The 20,095-nt window shown below is 39.8% G+C and overlaps 2 protein-coding genes and 1 long non-coding RNA gene across 9 annotated transcripts; all 3 read left to right on the top strand.

Moving 5' to 3' along the window:
* The first annotated feature begins 307 nt into the window (after positions 1–307).
* LOC129580688 (uncharacterized) lies at positions 308–4,057 on the top strand. Of its 4 annotated transcripts, XR_008689382.1 has the most exons (4): positions 308–765; positions 851–917; positions 1,389–1,523; positions 3,620–4,053. It is a non-coding gene; the product is annotated as an uncharacterized LOC129580688 (long non-coding RNA). The 4 variants fall into 4 exon arrangements; XR_008689380.1 differs by having other exon boundaries at positions 308–756; positions 851–1,523; positions 3,620–4,057; XR_008689379.1 differs by having other exon boundaries at positions 851–1,523; positions 3,620–4,057.
* Positions 4,058–4,317: 260 nt separating this feature from the next.
* Positions 4,318–17,836, top strand: LOC129580687 (uncharacterized). Of its 4 annotated transcripts, none has more exons than XM_055471334.1 (5): positions 4,318–4,563; positions 16,780–16,847; positions 16,909–17,127; positions 17,287–17,559; positions 17,630–17,836. In XM_055471334.1, exons 1-4 carry the CDS (start codon positions 4,362–4,364, stop codon positions 17,299–17,301), a joined length of 504 nt encoding a protein of 167 aa, XP_055327309.1. In that variant the 5' UTR covers positions 4,318–4,361; the 3' UTR covers positions 17,302–17,559; positions 17,630–17,836. The 4 variants fall into 4 exon arrangements, with proteins under 4 accessions (XP_055327309.1, XP_055327308.1, XP_055327307.1 ...); XM_055471333.1 differs by having other exon boundaries at positions 16,909–17,163; XM_055471335.1 differs by lacking the exon at positions 4,318–4,563 and adding exons at positions 14,726–14,900; positions 15,058–15,309 and having other exon boundaries at positions 16,909–17,559.
* Positions 17,464–19,038, top strand: LOC129580789 (uncharacterized). The gene is made up of 5 exons (XM_055471456.1): positions 17,464–17,559; positions 17,697–17,836; positions 17,939–18,072; positions 18,149–18,180; positions 18,270–19,038. Exons 1-5 carry the CDS (start codon positions 17,464–17,466, stop codon positions 18,960–18,962), a joined length of 1,095 nt encoding a protein of 364 aa, XP_055327431.1. The 3' UTR covers positions 18,963–19,038.
* The last annotated feature ends 1,057 nt before the right edge of the window (positions 19,039–20,095 follow it).

Raw genomic sequence — 20,095 nt, 5'->3', positions numbered from 1 at the left:
TACCTAACCGCTTTAATAGAATACGACTGCCAGCTAATTGTGCACTAAAAAACTGGATTGTGTATTGGCAAAACCGTACTTGTTCATAAGATGACTTAGATTATACGTCAAGCTGAACAAAACAGTTTTAACCCTCAAATTTGATAATATCGAATAAAAACTAAATCTAAAATTATTATTATTAGCTGTCCCGAATAATCATAATCTTCACCGTAAACGCGTCCAAAAAAACGAGTACTACAGGACGACCAGAAATTATTGAACAGATACAGTTGACATAACCAACATATTAAATAGTATGGCGTTTCAGTAGTTTATCTACGATCAAAGTTTATTACATAATTTTAGTAATTGCCGAATTTACTATAGTAGGTGCAGTTATAAATACAGAAAGTTTATGCATGTTACGACTTTAAGGTCTGGAGCTGCTGTCTTTGGCGTGTACCCGGAATTTAATCGATACCACGGAGTCGATCCTGGCGTAACGATTTATAATGAATGGTTCCGCTGTATGGAATCCCTGTACCTGACCAATTCCAAGCTGACTAGGCCAAGACTGTTTAAGGGCAATTTTCGTCTAAAACAATCATTTTCTCGTGAGTTAGCTGTAGCCACTTGAATAGACTTAGCATTGGCTTTGGAATCTATTTGCGGATGTGATCCTATGTTACTGGAAGGAAAAGACCATCTTGGATATGAAAACTATCTACAAATGCCATGCTATGCTACTGGAAAGAATGGTAATCCTGGAGACAGGTCATAAAGGTAGAGATGACCTTTCCCTTCCAGTAGCATAGCATAACATCTGTAGGTTAATTCGGATGTTATGCTATGCTGCTGAAAGGGAAAGGTCATCCTGTACTGTAAAGCTCGGATGACCTTTCGTTATAAGCAGACTGCCGTTATCGACATTGCAGGTAAGGAAATAATAATTACAGTGTTTTCATGACCTTTCATTGAATACGAAATGTGCGCATAATTATGGCGTAATATTCAGATTTTTGCTCTTTCCACAACTTTTACCAGTTTACCTAAATTGCATCTCAAAAAATTTTTAACTTTTGTAAGCAATGTATTTAAAAATCTTTTTGTGTAACTAGATATGATAATACCAAACTATCAATGTAAACTGATAAAATTAAAAATTATAATCACTACCGCAATATAATGGCAAAAGTTGTGATCACAACGGATGATAAGAATTTGTTAAAGCAAATGCAGTTACTAATTTGTATTTCAAACTTTATTGGTCTTTGATATTTAATTAATTAAAGTGTAGCGCCCTAGTAAAGTTTAACAAATACCGCGAACTTCATCAGTAGTGCAACTGCAAGTAAAATCACTTCAGCTCAACTATTGCCCTGCCGAATTTACTATATTGTTTTTAGGTTGTCTGGACAAAGCAGAAACTCCAAAATCACTATTCCGCATTATGAGGCCTCATAAACCTGTTTTAAAACTGGAATATTAAACATCTGGATAAATAAAAATGAAGAATGTATTTAATTGCATATGCACCGAAGGTAATTAGTTGAATAGGATAATCAACTACGTTCAAAAATTAAGGAAAACATTTGGTCGGTTTTCACGCGCGTGCGTTTTTTAGATAGGGTTCACACTGGAAATTCGGTTAATTTACAAGTTTAAACTAAGTGTTAAATAAAAACTAACACGCAATCAACCTTTTCATAATACATAAAACAAAGCCCTCAATTATCATGTTGCTGCACTATTCATCGTATTTGGTTTCTGCTTATGTTTCTTCCGTAAATACGCGTTAAAAGCAGTGTTGCTTTACTTACCAGGGCACATTTTCCGAGTCCAAATTCAGAAAAATCTGATCTTTGGCAGAAACATAGTATACCATCGCAGTATATTTAAAATAATAATTTTAGCTGCTGACACTCAAATGGCGTGGCCAAACAAAATTAATAATTAAGTAATAGCACATACTGTTGCACTGCACTAGTGCAGTACTCTAACAGCTGTTTGCATCAGTGTAATAATAATAAATCAGGAAATTCTCATCTTTTACCGAATGACAGTGTACGACTATAGCACCCTTAAAAAATAATGAACTTTAATATTTATCACAAGTTTCGGGAGCACACTGCACACAGTGAGAAAAAGCAAAATTCAGATGCAAATACAGTGGCGATATGTGGTACGTACTCTTGCACTACCGCAAAGAATCGCAGCTACAAAATGGTTTTTCTACTCTGTCGTCTTAACGCTTGCACATTAAATTTTTCATTAATCATAAAAAAATGGCAAAATACTAAGTTTCCACAAGAGGTGAAACTTTCCTGATATGCTGTCATTTTATAAAAAGCCTGTGCGGGTATAACGCTAGTGCAGAGTAATAACATGCAGTATTACTTACTTATTAATTTTGTTTGGCCACGCCCTTTGAGTGTCAGCAGCTGAAATTATTTTTTTAAATATACTGCGATGGCATACTATGTTTATGCAAAAGATTAGATTTTTCTGAGTTTGGAATCGGAAAATCTGCCTTGGTTAGTAAAAGTAAATAGTAAACCTTACTTAGTAAGCCGTTTTTGCCTCTTACTAATTAAGTAAAAAGTAAGTAAGCAGCAAAACGGAAAAGTAAAAGTAAAGTAAAAGTAAGAGCAGCCGTGGCTTGAGAAGTAAATAGTAAAAGTAAAAGTAAGAAGCACGAAACGGGAATAGTTTAATTAGTAAATCAGTCTTTTTAATAAGCGTCCGCAACAGATAAAAGTGAAGGGAATGAACAGAATTCTGTGAACATGCTTTTTCCCCATAGCAGTTATGTTTGGCAGTACAGATTTCCTTCTGAATTGCCAAAATTTCGCAGCGCTGCAGACGTTTCAACCTCTTAGGTGGGCGAGATACGTGAATGTCAGGCATATAAGCTAGTGTCGCTTCACTGCAATACTTACCTTGGCACCGGACACGGCGTAATGACTTTTGCTAATTTTTGTCAAAAAATAAGTGCTGTATTTTTATACAGAACCAAATCGCTTCGTTGAAAAACATTTCTGAGCACAAATTAAAATTAATCGGTGTGCACACTGCCCCAGAGTAGAAGCAGTTTTTTTTGTTTTACATACGTAATATACTTATGAAACGAATATGGCAAAATTCAATATTGAAAACTTTGGTTGCGTACTGCGATTTATCGCAACACACGAATAGTAAATACTATTTTACTAGTTATTACTAAGTTAGTAAAAGTAAGTTAAGGTTACGAGAAACAACGTAAAAAGTAAGTAAAAGTAAAGGACAAAGATTATGAAAAGTAAATAGTAAAGTAAATAGTAAAGTCAATGGCCAGACGAAAAGTAAAAAGTAAGTAAGGTTTTGGGGCGTTAGTAAATACAACACTGGTTAAAAGTTGATATAATAGAAGTGGCCCTAGTATTCTGTACAGGTTTTCTATTAGAATGCAAGTATTATATGACCGCTTTTGCATTAGTGTTTTAAATAAAGCGTTAATGTCTTATGATGACCCCATTAATTGCTCACCAATAATAATAACCTTAACTGCGACGAGAGACGGTTTAGTACCGTACAGAAATAAAGCAGGAAGTGTAGTCATTCGTCGTGTCAGATTAATAGAAATGTTGCACATTTTCAGGAAATCCACATAATCCAGAGGACCGAAACAGCGACATAAAATTCACAACTGTTTCTCCTTCTGTCGCATCAAATTTATGTGAAACGATCGGCTCTGTTTAGCATTATCAAGAAAAAAATTTAGAGACTGGCGATATTTTATGAGCAATGCTTCAGTAGTGACGTGAATACAACCGTGGAAAAGAATGTATCCTGTTAATAATTCTGAGCCAAAGATTGTGGACCGCTTTTCAATTGTGGATGATTGCAACTGCACAAGCGTGTGATTCGTATCATTTTTCTCACGCGCAAACATAGCATCAAATAACGATGTGCCGATTATGTACTACACAGCTGTGGCCCTGTTAAGAAGCAGATTATCGTATCGTAAATCATTTACGTTATCAGTGCGGACTAAACGGAAGTTAGTTGCAGAGTTTAAATGTAAGTGCTTATGTGCATTTTTATGCAAAAATGAACATTTAAACTTGCAAGTATTTACCGTACTAAAGATTTTGTTACGTAGATTACATATCAGAAAATTTTTTTTATTACAGATACCAAACAATTTGCATGCAGCTCATAATCAACTTTTTTGTACTGTACTTGTGACTTTGAAATCAGTATAAAAAGATAGGGAAATCAGTACAAAAATGATAAGGCTACATCTGTACCAGGATTATAATGACTATCACTCAGTTATTGCCTGTGTAGCGGATCTAGTGGATGTATAAAGTCCATGTAATGAGCAACCATAAAAATGAATGGGGCCAGCGAGGCAATATAAACAAGCGCATTGCAGTTTGAAAATCGTTTTCTCCATTAATCGTATAGTAGCTATTTCCATAAATACATCGTTGCCTTTGGAATCTCTCTGCGGATGTGCTATGCTTCTGAAAGAGAAGGTCACCCTACGCTGTACAACTCAGAGAGTATTTTTTTTATTGACAAAAAGTTGCGTTACAGGTAAGTTAACAATATTTATTAGCACAGTATCTGTGACTTTTCACGGAGTTAAAATGAGCAACTTTCTTGCTGACTAAAGACGGTTTAAAAGTACGGGCAGCTGAAAGGACTGCAAATTGTCCATTCGGGTTCTATTAAGACGCAGGTTGCATATGACGTTGACGTAATAACGCTAGTAAATAAAATAATAATACTCTCAGGCTCTCAGCTATCCATGATTTCACAATTCTTATGTGTACATTTAACTTTTAAGTACTTCCGATGCGTAGACCGAAAAAAACCTTGGACATTAAAAATGTGACATTTTACTTCGAAAGTTTTGTTTTTTGAACAGTTTTCTGAGAAATTCTATTAGTTTTTACCTGAACAGCCACCAATCAAACTTTGCTCAGATATATCCCCAAAGATTATTTGCGCTCATTCTGCGCATTTTAAATTTCATTCCGCCCGCTAATAGCAGTCAACTGATTCGCAACCGCTGAACCGCTATAGTCCATTATTCACTTTCGATCTGGTTACAGTACTTTCCAGTTAATAATCACAATGTCTTCGATCATAATTATTTGGTCGATGCTGCGTGCACGGGGAAACACGGTTGTTGGCTGCGTGCACGGAGTTGGGACACGGGTATTCGCTGTTTGCACGGGTGACCTTTGTGGGGATCCGTACGGGTGTTGGCTGGGGCACGGCTTTTTACTGTTTTTATGATTTTTAAATTTCGGTCGTAACATTTATAGTTTTTTTGGTCTTATTCAACCGCAACAGTTTTTCGACCGGTTTCTGACGTATTTTTTCATGTGCCATACATAATTTAAAAATAGTTACAGATACTTCGTTTTACGGCTCAGATTATTTCTATGCGGCTTGATGCAAGTAGAAATGGTGTCAACTGCATGGTTCATAGGCGGCCACCAAGCGTGTTCGCATCAGACCCTGCTCAAAAAAGACCGTTCCATGATCCATCCGGAAAACAAACGCGGTAGCCATGGCTGCATTACAGAAATTCTCACGTCTTCGGCTGTTGTTTCTGCGACTTTCAAGAACTTCATGGTACTGCACTAACAAGCATTGGTCCAGGTCAATGGCTCTGTGTAAGTCTTACGCGACGCGCAAGCGGCAGTCGGGTAAAAAATCGTCACGGCGCGTAAGCTGGTAAACGATTTGATAGGTAAACCAGAATTCTGGGATGTGTTTTCAGCTTACCCGTGCGTGTAACCGTTGCGCTTCGAAATCAAAGCGCAACCGTTATCCAAACTACGAGTAACTCGTAACTCCCCTGCACAGATCAACAAAATTTTTGTTTGGTTGAAACAAAAGTGCATCCAGCGACCCAGATTGACACTCCTGAACTTAGAATTAACTTTTTTGATGTAGTACCACATTAAAGCATCAAAAATGAAATTTTCGGTTCCACCTCAGTTTTTCAGTTGTTCAATTTCTTTTTTGCGACGGAAGCGTACTCGACTTACGATTGGACGATAGATTTTTACACGTTTCTCCGTTACCCGACGCGCAGTGGTTACCCAGATGCAATTGACCTGGCCCATTAGGTAGTAACATATACTGTACTTGCTATGCACAGCAAGTTTCGCAGTACATTTTTCTACTTGCTGTAGGTACTTAACTGTTTTTTTCGTTGAAAAATTATGGGTTAAGTGAGTAAGTTTCCATAAGTAATAATTATATAAAAAAATTATAATTAAATTATATATTATTTAAATTTAATATAAAAATTTGAATGAGTTACCCGTGCACGCAGCCATAACGTAATTATTTTCAGTGCGTAGTTGCTTTGATAGTTCATACGCAACATTATAATTATTTGAAATTTTATTGCAATTGTTGTGGCATAAGATAGTATATTTTTTAATTCGGCAATGGCCAGTTCACATAACAATGACCTTGCGCTGGCAGAAACTAATTAAAATGATGCGTGCTGACAGTTTGAGCAGTCACAGCACTGGAATGTAATAAATTCCGAATTAAAGTTTGCAAAATTGAAAACAAATTTAAAATGATTGAAACTTTAAACAGTGAAAACAGACTGCTCACTCTCCTTAATATAAGATAGTTAATCCATAGGCCTCAAATTAAACCGTCGTCAAATCTCATTGCGTTTTAGACTGCGTAAATGTAATGCATAACCATTTTATAACCAAGCGTCACGTGCAATGCTTTCCTAAAAAATGTTCTATACAAAAGGTTGTACGTCTAATTCAGCGCGATCTAATTATTAACAAGCTGAGCAGATTGTTTTAACTGGGTTGGGGTGTTGCCAGAAACACTTCCCGAAGCGAAGGCACCAAGGGAACAAGTCATGGCAGTGCTGAAACACAATTTAATTCAACCAGAAATTCCGAAACGACTTTAGGCACCTGAAATTGAGGTCAATTTGAGGACCCCCAACAGAGTGATTCGTGAAAAAAAACCAGACGTCAACAACTAGACCGAACCTGCAAAACGCCTAGGGGAGCGAAATCGCTTTTTCGCCAGAACAAAGCGCTAGTTGAAAAAAGGGATGGTGTCCATTGAAAACAGTTACAATGGAGGGCGGCGCGCTTATGCTGAAGATGGTGGTGAAAAAGTTAACGCCTAACACCTCGTGAATCGTATTTTGTGGTGCATGTTCAAGGAGGACTTCCCTCGGCTGCATGGTGACCTCGCAAAGGAGATCGTCCCACACTTTGGCCACGCCCACCGTTATGCCGGTGCCCCGACCCAGGAGGGGCATCAAGTGGCCAAGTTAACAGACATGGCGTCCTAGGACTACGTCATAAACGGGAATTTAAAACGAATTTTATGTGAGAGGAAAGAAACCGAGATAGCTGGACTGCAGCACATTTTGAAAGTGGTCTTCTCTAGTTTAAAAATTCCTGTAATTCGTAACAAGCTCAAATCCTGGAAACCCAAATTGCAAATGGTGTTGGATAGATTCAGTGATCCCATAAAAGTTAGAAAACGTTAAATATATTGTCTAGTGGTTCATGGGAATTTTTTAAATGGACACCGCCAACTTGGCGTGAACGGGGTGTAATCTCTCAAAAGTAATTACGTTTTTCATTCCTCGTCTTTTACATGGTACGTAATTTAATTTAATGCAGCATGCAGTGCAAATTGCGTTTAAAACCTCCCTACTCTTAACATGGTTAAACGCTTAAAATCAACGTTCATAACATGTATGTACTATGTACCTGTAGTACATCAACCTAACCATTTGAAAAAATACACATAGTGCCCATACCCCTGTATTTATTCCATGTAATCAACTTATGTAGAGAACTCAATAGAGAAAGTTTACTTTTTTGTATCTCATTTCACATTAATGTCTAAAATAATTTGATGCCGGAATTAAGCGTTTTAATTTACTTAATTATTTAAACTCACACTTTGAGTTCTATGTCTTTTTTAATCAGGTTCAGGTTATAGCTGTTGACCATTACCCAATATCAAATGCACAAACACGTACTTATGGCCACGCATTCTGCACGTGCAAAACTTTCATTTTTATTGGCAATATACCAAACTACTTTATGTTTTCTTAACGGGAAACATATAAGTGGGTTTATAAAAGAATGAGTGTAAGTTAGGTGCACCTTTTTCGTATATGCAGTAAAAACTGCAAAGACAGCATGCACTTGAACTAAATTAGGGAAATGTAAAAAATGCGGTAGTACAGTTACCTTCTTCTGCAGGTCTTCATTTCAAGAAACGGTTAATAAATGTGTGTTAGTAATTTAGGAATCGGCCATTTTCGCTGCTGATAATTATAAAATGTCGCAACGTAAACACGCTTTGTTGACGCAACATATACGTGCGTTACTGTTCAACTTTTATGATAACACAGCCCAGTACGCTTATTTGTTTTTCGCATTTATTGGTGTGTTTTTAGTTTGCTAGACAATACATATGATTTCTATGCGTTACGTCAGAGTTAAGTTTTTTAGCTGCGAGTTACGCTTCAAAGTTTCGTTAAAACTCAAAAAACTTACCAGTAACGCGTGTTACGTTATCAAGTTATATGTTATAACTACCCAAGTCTGACGTCACATACTTTCTTCTTTACATTTTTTTAGAAACATGTCTATACTAGGGCGATCGTGTGTACTTACGTAATATTTAAATTTGAACCGAACTGCATGGCGATTACCATGAGAATTATGAGTCTTGCATAATGCGTAATTACAACCTGCACTGGGTAAGCAAAGTACACTTCGCATGCGAACCACGCCCTCTATATAAAATATTAAACCATGCAAGCGTACGGTTCTTAAAATTAAAATTACCGCTTTATGTGCTACTACGAAAAAATACACAGACTGCAAACACAGTTACTTACACCTAATTTTTTCATTTTACATACAACCTTAAAAACTCAGAGCCGCATGAGAATTGCATAATAAAATACAAAGGATTCGCATACTATCACTCGTATTTGTGCTTAAGCATCGCATCCACGGACTATTTGAACCACCTTGTTAACGTACGTAACAGATTGGGTTAATTAATTTTGCAAATCAATCTCTAGACTTTCAACTCTATGTTAAGTTGCACTTCAGGTTAGGTTTCTTGATGATCTAAAAATATCCACACGAAATAGCAAAAGCATAAATACGTACTTGCATCTTTGCTCTCGCAAAGTGCGCGTTGACTTTTAATTTTTACTATTGTAGCACAGTACGCCTACTTAATGTCCGCTGTTCTGAAGCTTCTTATTAATTGACTTTCTTCTTATTTCATTTCAACATGTTAGTCACTGTTATCTAGGGCTATAACTGACAGGCCATCACATATTGGCTTTCAAGCATTGCACACATGCTATAGGTAACCAAAGTTCTGCTAATGCATTACATAAAATTTAATTGAAACTTATTTGTCGATTTTAGACTTGTTATTTCGGTTCTACATTAATGTGTACTAACTTGCTAAACTTGACTACTATGCGATATAAAATGCGTAAGCGCATTGACGTTTACCCGGTAGGCTAAAACGACTTTCGAGCTCACGTCACGCACTGAGGTTGCTTAATTTTTGCAATTTATTTGCAGATTTTCATCTTCTCATTTTACTTGCAAGTCGCTTTTGGATGTAAGGCAATCTGTGAATAATTGTTGCGTAATATCATAAATGCAATAGCTTACTGGGCATGCACCGTATACTTATTGCAAAACATCCTACCATCTCTGATTTTTATTTCTTATTTGCAATTCCATTTTATTCTTCTTTTGTCATTGCACATTGCTTACTCTTTGTTTTACATTGAAAATTTTACATGATCTTATTAGAATGACGGTACGTACAACAAACGCTGCAACCTTTTATTTAAATGCGTGCTAAGAGTTTTGCATTATCAAAGTCTGCAATTTCAGCTTTTGCTCAATGATTGAGAGCTGTATGCGCAGTTGTATGTATACTTTATCGACCTGCCAACCTACATGCATGTGAAATTACTCTGCGTAATAAAACTGAGCGCTAAAGAAAGTCCAAATCTAAATGACTGCGAGAATGAGGCCAAGCGTAGCAACGGAAAGCGGACAAGGAACAAAGTGCGTAAACGACGCTGGTCAGTAAAGTGCGTAAATGACGCGCTTAACATACTTACTTGCAGCGTCACTGCAAACGCGTCCGATCACTTTGGCCGCGTTACATTTCGGCCGCACAGTTCACTTCGGTCAACTTTTATTTTGGCCAACACTAATTCGACCAACGCTCATTTCGTCAAGTGTACGTTTCGGCTATCATAGGTTTCTTCAGTTTCCTACGTTTTTTGGGTTTTCTTAGTTTTTAGGCTTTCTTAAGTTTTCTTAGGTTTTCTGAGGATTTTCAAGTTTATTATTAGGTTTCTTAGGTTTCTCGTTCTCGTCATTTTTTGCCATGCGCAATAATCCCACTCCATTCCGACAGCCGCGGAAGTTCACAAACGGTAGCATCTCATACTCTACATATATAAGTTGATTATGCAAAATAACGGCGCTGTAAAACCCCCATAGCATTTGAGCAGCACGGGTATTAATTTCATGCACGGATATTAATTTTACCCTTTTTTGCATGAAGGCTGCGCTTTAATTAATCATGAAGTGTGTAGAGCACGTAGAACTACATCTCACTTGGCTAAATACTTGTAGAATAATGATTCTATTGCTGATATCCATTTTCTTTCCCGGAACAGCTAGATTGCCCGTGGTGATGTTCAGATAGTAATGACTGTCGAAAGCAAAGTGCAAACAATTAATTGGCACTCAGAAGCGCTAATGTTCGGCTTGACACAACGATTTGCAGGGTTTCCATAGAAATTTATCAATGAATTCTAATTCAGTAAAAACCAAGAAAACAACTAATACTGCTATCATCGCTGCATAATAATGTAAGCCTTCTTGTGCACGTTAGTATAACCAGCTTTAACAATTGTAATATAATAATTACGTGCAGGATGAGAAAACCACAATACCATTCTAAATGATATTCTATTAAATTAAGGTCCGTACAATAACGCTGGTAGTTTTTAATTATAGTATGTGCGCTCAGAGTTTTATGTTATCGATTATTAAACTTTGTTGCGTAGTGTGCGTAGTTGCAGGCTGTACGACCTAACATCTGCATGCATGCATCTGTCTATACTCTATATGCATTTCTGTCAGTGATAACAGCTGAATGCTGGACAGAGTCCATTTCTGAATATGCCTGTGAGAACAGGGCACAGTACATCAGCAACGGAAAGGGGCCAAGAGACAAAGTGCGGTAGCAACGGTTGTAAGTAAATGGCACAAGCATGCGCACTGGTTTGTAACGCCACTGTACATGCATTTACCTAATCGTAAATATTTTTAGTTCGACTGTATTTCCATGCAGGCGAAAATTACAACATAACTAATTCAGGTTGATTATGCTGTAAAATTAATTGCACACTGATCTGAACATTTACTAATAATCAGACAGGCAAATAAGAAAATCGAAAATAAAAAATAACCTGTTATTTTAGGAATTTTTGGAAAACTTTGCCATTAATCAAGTAGTTGGAAAAATAACAAAGTACACTGCAGAAGCACTCGTGCTGTAATGGGAAGCACATAGCGTGGTAAACGCAGTAAATGATCTTAACGAGATGATTAATTAAAGCCAAAATGCGTTAAAAATAATTATTGGTAAGAATAATTGCTTGAGTAACATCAATAATATTAAACATGTGTTGTAATGCCTGCGATTTCTGTTTTGTAATATTTTAATTAGTTTTAAGTTTTGGCATTTAACCATAACGCAAACCGATTTGTACGTGTTGTACTTGCGTATACTGTAATAATACGCTTGCGTATACACATGGATACCGTATAAAGTGATAACGACTTCATAACTTTGCCCAGTTCTTAGTTTTGACATTTAGAGTTAACGTAAACGTATTAATACGTATTGTAGTACAGTAATTGCACTTCCGTATACTGTATTAATACGCGTACGTAGTACATAGATACCGTTTACGTACCTCCCTGAAGTTGAGTTAAACTTCATTTTTAACTTTAATCAATTACTTTTAATCAGTTTTCACTTTTACGTACACAGGTATACGTATACCGGTTCATTAGAATGACGTAAGCGTAGCTCCCTAACGTATAGGAAATCCATTTTATCAGATTTCACTTGGACCCCTAGGGGGGAATCAATATTCAAGTCAGGGGTGGGTCATTTTCCCGTTCAGTGAAATGGCATTTCACTCATCACATTACCATTCAACACCCCAGCTACTGCTTACCGGCTGTGCAACTTGTCTTTCTCAGGAATGGTAGCGTGTCGCTGCGTCAAGGCTTCGAAATAGCCGCCACTGCTCTCTTGGTAAACCGATCAAGGATCCCGTGTCGCCACCGTAAATGCTACGAAGGCAATACGGCTGATCGGTGGATCCAAAAAGGACTGCCGAATTCGTTCCTGCCACTGCCACATATCATTTCCAAAGAGTATCTGTATGAAACTTTGCTACGTCACAAATTTGGGGGGCGTTTGTATAATAGTTACCTGCACCGTCGTGCCGGCTGCCCGATGCGTGACTAAATACACTGTGGCGCTGACAAAGTATGGCTTATTTGTTTCGGAATAGACGGACGCAGCGATAAAAATCGCAGTGAAAGCGCAACAACGGGGCGTCCGTGCCGATGTTTTCGTTAATGATTTTTAGCGCTTCTCCCAACAGCCGAGCTACTGTCCCTCTTTTTCCTTTGGTAGAGCGCTCCTGCCTTTTGGACGTTTCATCTAGAGCACTACCGCACGGCTGCACTTCCGGCTTCTTTCCGGCAATTGGCTTTGATAGAAGAAGGCTATCCAGGCGGTCCGAGTGCGGTCCTGCGTCCTCACCATCTGCTGCGCTGACCATACCCACATGAGTATCCGCGTAGCCGATAGGTCCCGCGTCGATACGGACGCTATGCAAACCAAATCTCTCAGCAGGTATTTTGAGGTGGTTTTGCATGTAGATAGCGCCGAATGCGCACTCGCTCTGTGCAAATAAACAACACCAGTAGTTAATAATACCTTGGCATGATAGACAACTATTGCGTTGCAACCGCAGAATAATACAGCGGGCTGCACTGTCGCTCTCGAGCATTTGTTACCCATCTGATTTACATAAGCCCAGTCCTGACACTCGCCAATCAGCCACTAATGGATTGCCACTGGCGGCATTTTATACTGGACCTTGGTACCATCCGGGTGGGTCTTTTCCGCCTGACTCGACTGGTTTGACACACAAATGCACCGCACCGGCATGAGAATCATCTCCTAATATGGTCGCTGACCGAGCACTGTAATTGCAAAGATTGTTGCTTAGAAAACAAATTTTACATGTCAGCGATGATGTTATCTCCGGCCGGGTGGTGGCATTGTATGCAAGGCACATTGTGGAAAAAGTTTCGTAGGCAAAGATAACCGCCTCGATTACCTGGATAGACATGGTCTTTTAAGTAGGCTGCGTGCTCAGCCGAGAGTATCTAGTATGAAAACATGTCCCATGTAATACGCGGATGCAGTGTCAGCAGATCGTCAATAATCCACCGCCGGGCATTGTCCACCAAAACTCCGTCGCGGCTGCGCTTTTTCATTGCAAGCCTGGTTAGAGTATTAAAGGTCCCACAACCTCGGATGTCGTCAAAATAAACGTCGTAATTATCGTAGGCATATAAATCGCGGAGGAAGGCCGTAAAGTGCCCGAACGTGGGATATGCCGCCAGGGCTTGACTGACAATCTCCTCGGCCAAGTATCGATCTGATATATGTCTAGCAGCATGCGCAAAGGCATACTGAATACGTTTCTCTGAAAGAAACAATGGCGGCCCACAACGACTGGGCGACGTCTAACCATCCATGCACGGTGGATCTCCGTGCTCCGCTACTCTGCGGCAAACGTCGTCCGGTGATTTGAAGCGGTCGGCCATTCTGGCTTCCTCAATATTGAGTCACCACCGTCTGGATAAAAATCACTGCGGATTACAGCAGGTTAAAACCTATCACGCACATGGCGTAATTAGAATAACATTCGGTACAATAGTCGCACGGAAAAAAAACTTTATTACTAAGACCATACATATTCAGGATTAGGAAAATGCCGGAAGGAAATAGAATTCTGGATTTGCCGAATGCTTCCAACATACTTGATGTTATATTTTCATACGACGACGACGAGAGTTTATACAGCACCCATCCGAAACTTGCATGTCAGTGCACGCTGGGCGGTTGCAATAAATAACCTGGCGGGCGGTGGTCAGAATTACGGATCAAAGCGACAATTATGCCGGCAGATTACGCAAATTTCCTGTACACCGCATTGCACCAAGCATAGGATTGCACCATGACGTACTGCCATACGCCGTGTAAGTTATTGTACGGCCGTTTTCAGCATGGTCAGGGTTTTTTCGCAGTTTGACAGTGCACATTTTCTGTTAAACGTGTGCATGGGCATTTTTTAGTTCTCAGTGCTGTCGTTGTTTTCTACATGCAACCGATATGAATTTCTCATATTGCCGATTTATTTTTGCCATTCCATAATTGTCTGAAGACCGCCAGCCGATCTAAACTATCTGGGCGGACTTGCTGTTTCAATTTAAAGTGCTGCTATGGCGCAGAAAAACCGCGCTGCCCGTGTTGTGCGTGCGAAGAGCGAAGATGATATGGATGTAGAAGATGCAGCCCCGATTCTGCAGATTCCTGCCGCTGCTGCAGGAGACAACCCCAGCCAACCTCAAAACCTCACAACAACCTCACAACCGGCAGCAGCGTACGGACAATTGGCAGAAGAAGCCAAACCCGACAGCCGCCATGTCGGATCCGTCAAAGCTGCCCTTGGCGCAAAACATTTTTAGGTAACCTGCTCGTCCCTGGGTATAGTCTGTGTGTTATCGGTGCATACAACATAGTGAGAATATCGGCCCATCCAGTTCCGTTGCCCGGTTTGCAGTGCGCTTGAATGGAAACTGTAGGGACAGATTAATTAATCCTGACGTGTGCGGCGTCTTCTAGGACCAACGACAGTAGATTTGCGGACGCAGGTGAGAGTAGCCGCAGATGGGGCATGGCTTTGCCTGCGCCCATTAAGCCGCCCCTGGATGGATAAAGTATGTCTGACCAACTTTCAAGACTGGGCAATGGACAACACTTCGGAGGTGATATGTGCTGTGGCTGATGAATTTGACGATATCATCCAAAATGCGGAAGACCTACTGCGGAAGATAGAAGCCAACAAACATGCGGCTATTTTGACTGCGATCACTGGTACACATGCTGACGATATTTATCGAAAGCAACCTTATTATTATTTCTTTAAAAAAAAATTGCATTTTTTTAAAATTTGTTTAAATGCCCACATGATGTGCAGATGATCTATAATACCGTACTGCAGTTGAGTATTCGTGCAGGTAGAGGTACGGAAATGTTATGAAACTGTATCTACATAATAAGCGGTATTATGTTTATACAAGAAACACCTCCGGCTTTCGCCTCCGGGGTTTCTTGGATCATTACGATTAATTATGATTTCTTGTATTTTATTTTCAGTAATCAATTTAGAATGCGTAATCGGAACCAGATGCGTCGTAATAACGGCAGAAGCGGATGATTTATTATAGAAACAGTTCAGTGTGGGATGTGAGGCATAAAATAAGCATGTGGTTGAGAGTAAAGATAATTTGATAATAAAAATAAAAATAATAATAATAATAATGTCATGATAATAATAATAATTCAAGGTTTTCGCTTCGGTTTTTTCGTTTGATGTTTTGCCGGTGACTCAGTCGTTCGTTTCGGATTTGGTTTGGTTAGATCTGGTTGTGTGCTCTCGATAGATCGTGAAGTTGAAGGAATGGGAGATAGTGCATTAGAAGTTGACGGAGTACAATATAATTCAAGGGGCATCTTGTCGATGTATTGCTTGTTGATAAGATCAGTAGCGAAGTTGATCGTGAATTTGGAGCCTAAAACGTTGACGTAAAAATGACATTAGCGCAAATTGTGTTCGTTGATGTAGCGTAACTGGTTTCTTATATAATCCAATCGCTCTTACTCGAATAAGTTGTAAAAATCAGCTATGGGTTCATTAAATACCAATCCTAAATAATGCAGGATTTTGGGTCGCATAGTTAACGGAGCAAAAATCATATATCTTATCGAAAGCCGCAACCGTAAAAACGATTTTGTAATGGAAAATAATCTCTGTACAAATAAATATTTTCGATTTTACCGTTATCGTTGAATATAAATGTTTGCTGGTTGATGCAGAACAGTTCACCCGATCGGAATGCTACTCCCGCAAATACGCAAATCCGTTTTTCGTATTCTACGGTAAACATCTCAGCCTAAAATACATAGCGGCAATACATTTCAGATTAAATTTCAGTTAGAGAAAATTGTTTGTCGTTTACCATTGGAAAAGGCACTTGCAGTTCGATCGGCTCTTCGATTTCGTTATCGACAATGGTAACGAGGCATCCGTCTTTATTCTGCTTGATCGAATCCACAAGCGCTAAAAACGCTGAAGTATACGAGCTTTTAATATTTGCGAAAATTAAAAAAAATCTAATTATAAATGCCTGTAATCGGCCGCTGGATATAGGAGCATATATCAGTCAATTCTGGTAGTACCGGAAGAAGTTCAAGTTGCCGAATTATGTTTTGGTATTATGTTTATATAAAGTTAAACTTGTTTTTACACAACTTTTTAACTTTTGTACGAAACTTGATTTGTAGCACGCCGGATCCGGACCCTTGCCAAGGAACAAGAGCCCAGTGGAAGCTGGCGACGAATGATAAAAACTGTAATACAATGCTTTTGTAGTAGGATTATGGTGAAAATTATTGTGTGCATGGTCTTGATAGGTGTCAGCCTATAAGAAATTGATGCCGGACGAAATGACCGTCTTGATCGCTTTGCAATCCGATAGGGACGAAACCAGGGCCAAGCGAGACCGGGATCCACATATTGTCCTCCTCCGGTCGATCTATAAGGCGAAAATGGACGAAAAACCACGGAATGGACAGCTGGATGCTATGCCGCCGGCTGAGAAGTGCTGGTTCAAGCCCTATATTGATGACGACGTTAAGCACTCATCTCCATTTAATGAAGATGACGAAGTAGCGGTCATGAGTAGTTTTATTTATGCCAAAAAAAACCAATTTGCATGATCCTTTGCCGGTTTCTATGTTCAGACTGGAATGGACTGTGTAACAGGAACTTCTGTTTTTATTTTATTACAGCAGCAGAGTAGCTGAACCGACGACGAGTGGAAACATTTTACGGAGATTGTTAGAGTACCAGAAAAGGCGTGGCCTGTCGGCTTGATCGTACTGCAAGCCATAGCCAACAGAAAAATCACGTCGTCGCCACTCAAGGGCAAAAACCCTTGTATCACGTATAGCGGGTGCCGTAAAATAATGCCCGGAGACAATGAGGACTGGATCCGTGATCGTCTGCCTAAACTGGTTAAAACACTAAAAACAGGCAACTTTAACACGCTGCCGTCATTCAAGGTATGCCGTGTGCAGTAAGTTAACCTTGAGAAAACAGCTTTTGAATGTGCCCTTTTGGATATCCAAGCAGACACGAAATAGAAGAGCAGCCCGCGCGGCAGCAGAAGCCCTTCGGATGAATCAGCCGGTATCGGTAGCCCCTGGTGCCAACCAAAAGAAATGCAAATCCAAGTCGACAAAGCAAGCACTGCCGGTGGCCGGTGCGGAGATGGGTTCAAAAGCCATGGACCGGACGGAATCCGGCACCGGGTCATCAGTGCAGATCTTGGCTACTGAGGTAAGGTTAGTGCGGTCGAATAAATATTTATTTCATTGGTCACTGCTACCAATGCGATCATACCTGGCACTGACTCACGCTTGGTGTTTATGCGGAAAGTAGAGAAAAAACTTCGGCCAACAGAAGAAGCCGAGTGCAGCCAGTAGCGCCCAAGAAGAGTGCGGCCAAGGTGAAATTCGTGCAGGCGTTTGATGAAGCGGAAGAGCCGTGGGAAAACCCTTACTATCACTTTTTTGGTCAGTAATCGTCAATATTTGCAACAGCTCGAGTGACCTTATTGCGGTAACGTAGATAAAACTGGTTGTTTTGCAGTTATGCGGAACATAGCCCAGTCAAAAGCCTTGGTAAGCTGTTGGCTGGCATGTTATGAAGTCAGGTCAGACCTGTTCGTCTTGTCTTTAAATTTTCGTTTTTAAATTTTTTTTGTTGGTAGTTTGCTCTGCTGGACGAGGGTAGTGTCATTGGGCTGCGGGCAAATTTTCATATTATTGGTCGTCGCCGCGTGTTTCTGGCGATTTCCTCAGTTGTGAATGCTGATGTTCCGCTATTTTCCGTCGAGCTGTTTGTTCGAACCGACGAGAGAGCAGGGATGATCAAATTTCGAACTAGCTCTGCCCATCCTATGGACATTACGTGGAACACTCTGGATGTCATCCTTACCAGAGAAAATGATGGTCTCAAGGTTCAAAGTGGACGATTTCATGGATTAGCCGGCACTGTGAGCGAGAGTACGGAAGATGTGGTTAATTGGCTTAATACATCGGACGAATATCGACGGAGGAATACTAGCGGTCTGAACGCATTCTTTGACGATCTGATCGCCAAGGAGATTAACGATTTTCATCGGGACAGGGCTTCCAGTCAGCAGTCCCTCAGGCCCAGCTGGACGCCGCAATGGACTCTCCCGCGCTGGCTTTTCTACATCCGAGCGCTGTCGCTCGTCTGCGCCGAAACGACGCATCCGGGCCGGTTGCCCACGCCCGCACGGTTCGCTGTTCCTGCAACATGTACCCCTTTTGCTGTGGTATCAGCGACTGGAGTTATCCGACGTTCGACTGGGGCTAGTCCGGTTTCTGCGTTGCAGTGTATAAATTTCAATACTTCTATGTCTTGGCTTTCATACTAGTGCTGACAAAATACATCAGATTGCGCTATTTTCAACAATCCGGTTCAAAGTAGTTGTGCGTCCCGCATATCAATAAAGACAGTTCAAAGACAAATCCCGTTTCTACGCTAAAAGGTTAAAGCAGTCAGCATTAAGTGCAAAACACTTTTGGTTGCCCCGTTTTGTTTAAAACATCATTTCAGTGAATAATAGAAAAGTGATATGAAACGCAGTGCACTATAACACCCATTTATTTAGGCGTTATATGTGGGCGTTAGACAGCGTTGCAATTTACAACAAAGTTCCAGGTCAATTTTCTCTTTTTAAAGTTGAGAAATCGAAAATCGGAAATATCGAGCAAACAGACACAGTACAGTAAATACTGCACTTACAATTATTAATAGCGGTGAACTTAACGCGAGGGTTAGGCAATTATGGACCAACTCACTTTAAAGGCTGTAACATTCTACTGTACGTAGTTAAAACGCTATCGTGCCTATTTTCTAACAGCAGGATAATTTTGCTGCCGAACGGTGCGTCGTGATCAGCACAATACCGTCACCCTTCGCGTAAACAGCAGCCTGTAAACAAAACGAGTATCGTTGAACTGCATTCGAACGCTTCGAAGTTTTTTCACCCCCTAAGCGGATCGATTGCATAAAAAGGCTTTTCCCAAAAAGTGCCCATTACAGCTTCTCGAAAAAAATTTTTATAGATTTTAAAAATGATTTTAAAAATTTTGAAACGCTATATCTTTTTCCCGCGTTAAGCTGCACTTCTCAAACTTCGGCACTTTCGTGTTATACCCAACCTGTTATCCTGGGTAACACTTCTTTGAATTATGTACAATAGTATTAATGCAGTTGTGAAACAAACATAAAACATGAAAATTATAAACAATATTTATAACCGAGCTGACCGGCTCACACTAGGCTGCGCACGCCAGTGAGAGACAGAGCGTAGGGAAGACACAGCGCTGTAACTTCGATGTATTCACATGATATCAACTAACACCTTTGGTGCAGGCATTGGTTCCTTTAATTCCCACAACAGTATGTAAATTACAAAGCTTATGCTTCTTGAGCAAAGGGGAAAAGCCATTTATGCGACACTGAACGCAAATATTTGATATTTGATAGAGAGTCGGAGTCACT

Source organism: Paramacrobiotus metropolitanus, unplaced genomic scaffold (genome assembly GCF_019649055.1).
Source record: "Paramacrobiotus metropolitanus isolate TYO unplaced genomic scaffold, Prichtersi_v1.0 Parri_scaffold0000004, whole genome shotgun sequence".
Classification (NCBI taxonomy): domain Eukaryota; kingdom Metazoa; phylum Tardigrada; class Eutardigrada; order Parachela; family Macrobiotidae; genus Paramacrobiotus; species Paramacrobiotus metropolitanus.
The sequence above is the reverse complement of the archived record's forward strand: the minus strand, read 5'-3'. Positions and strand labels throughout refer to the sequence as shown.

What these genes read in the sequence shown, in the direction of transcription:
- LOC129580687 (XM_055471332.1), top strand. Translation starts at nt 4,362, where the DNA reads ATGGGGCCAGCGAGGCAATATAAACAAGCGCATTGCAGTTTGAAAATC. An exon ending in GACAAAAAGTTGCGTTACAG is followed by an intron (nt 4,564 to 16,779) that starts GTAAGTTAACAA and finishes CTTGATTTGTAG; the next exon opens with CACGCCGGATCCGGACCCTT. An exon ending in GGCGACGAATGATAAAAACT is followed by an intron (nt 16,848 to 16,908) that starts GTAATACAATGC and finishes TGGTCTTGATAG; the next exon opens with GTGTCAGCCTATAAGAAATT.
- LOC129580789 (XM_055471456.1), top strand. Translation starts at nt 17,464, where the DNA reads ATGCCCGGAGACAATGAGGACTGGATCCGTGATCGTCTGCCTAAACTG. An exon ending in ACACGCTGCCGTCATTCAAG is followed by an intron (nt 17,560 to 17,696) that starts GTATGCCGTGTG and finishes CGGTATCGGTAG; the next exon opens with CCCCTGGTGCCAACCAAAAG. An exon ending in CCCTTACTATCACTTTTTTG is followed by an intron (nt 18,073 to 18,148) that starts GTCAGTAATCGT and finishes GTTGTTTTGCAG; the next exon opens with TTATGCGGAACATAGCCCAG.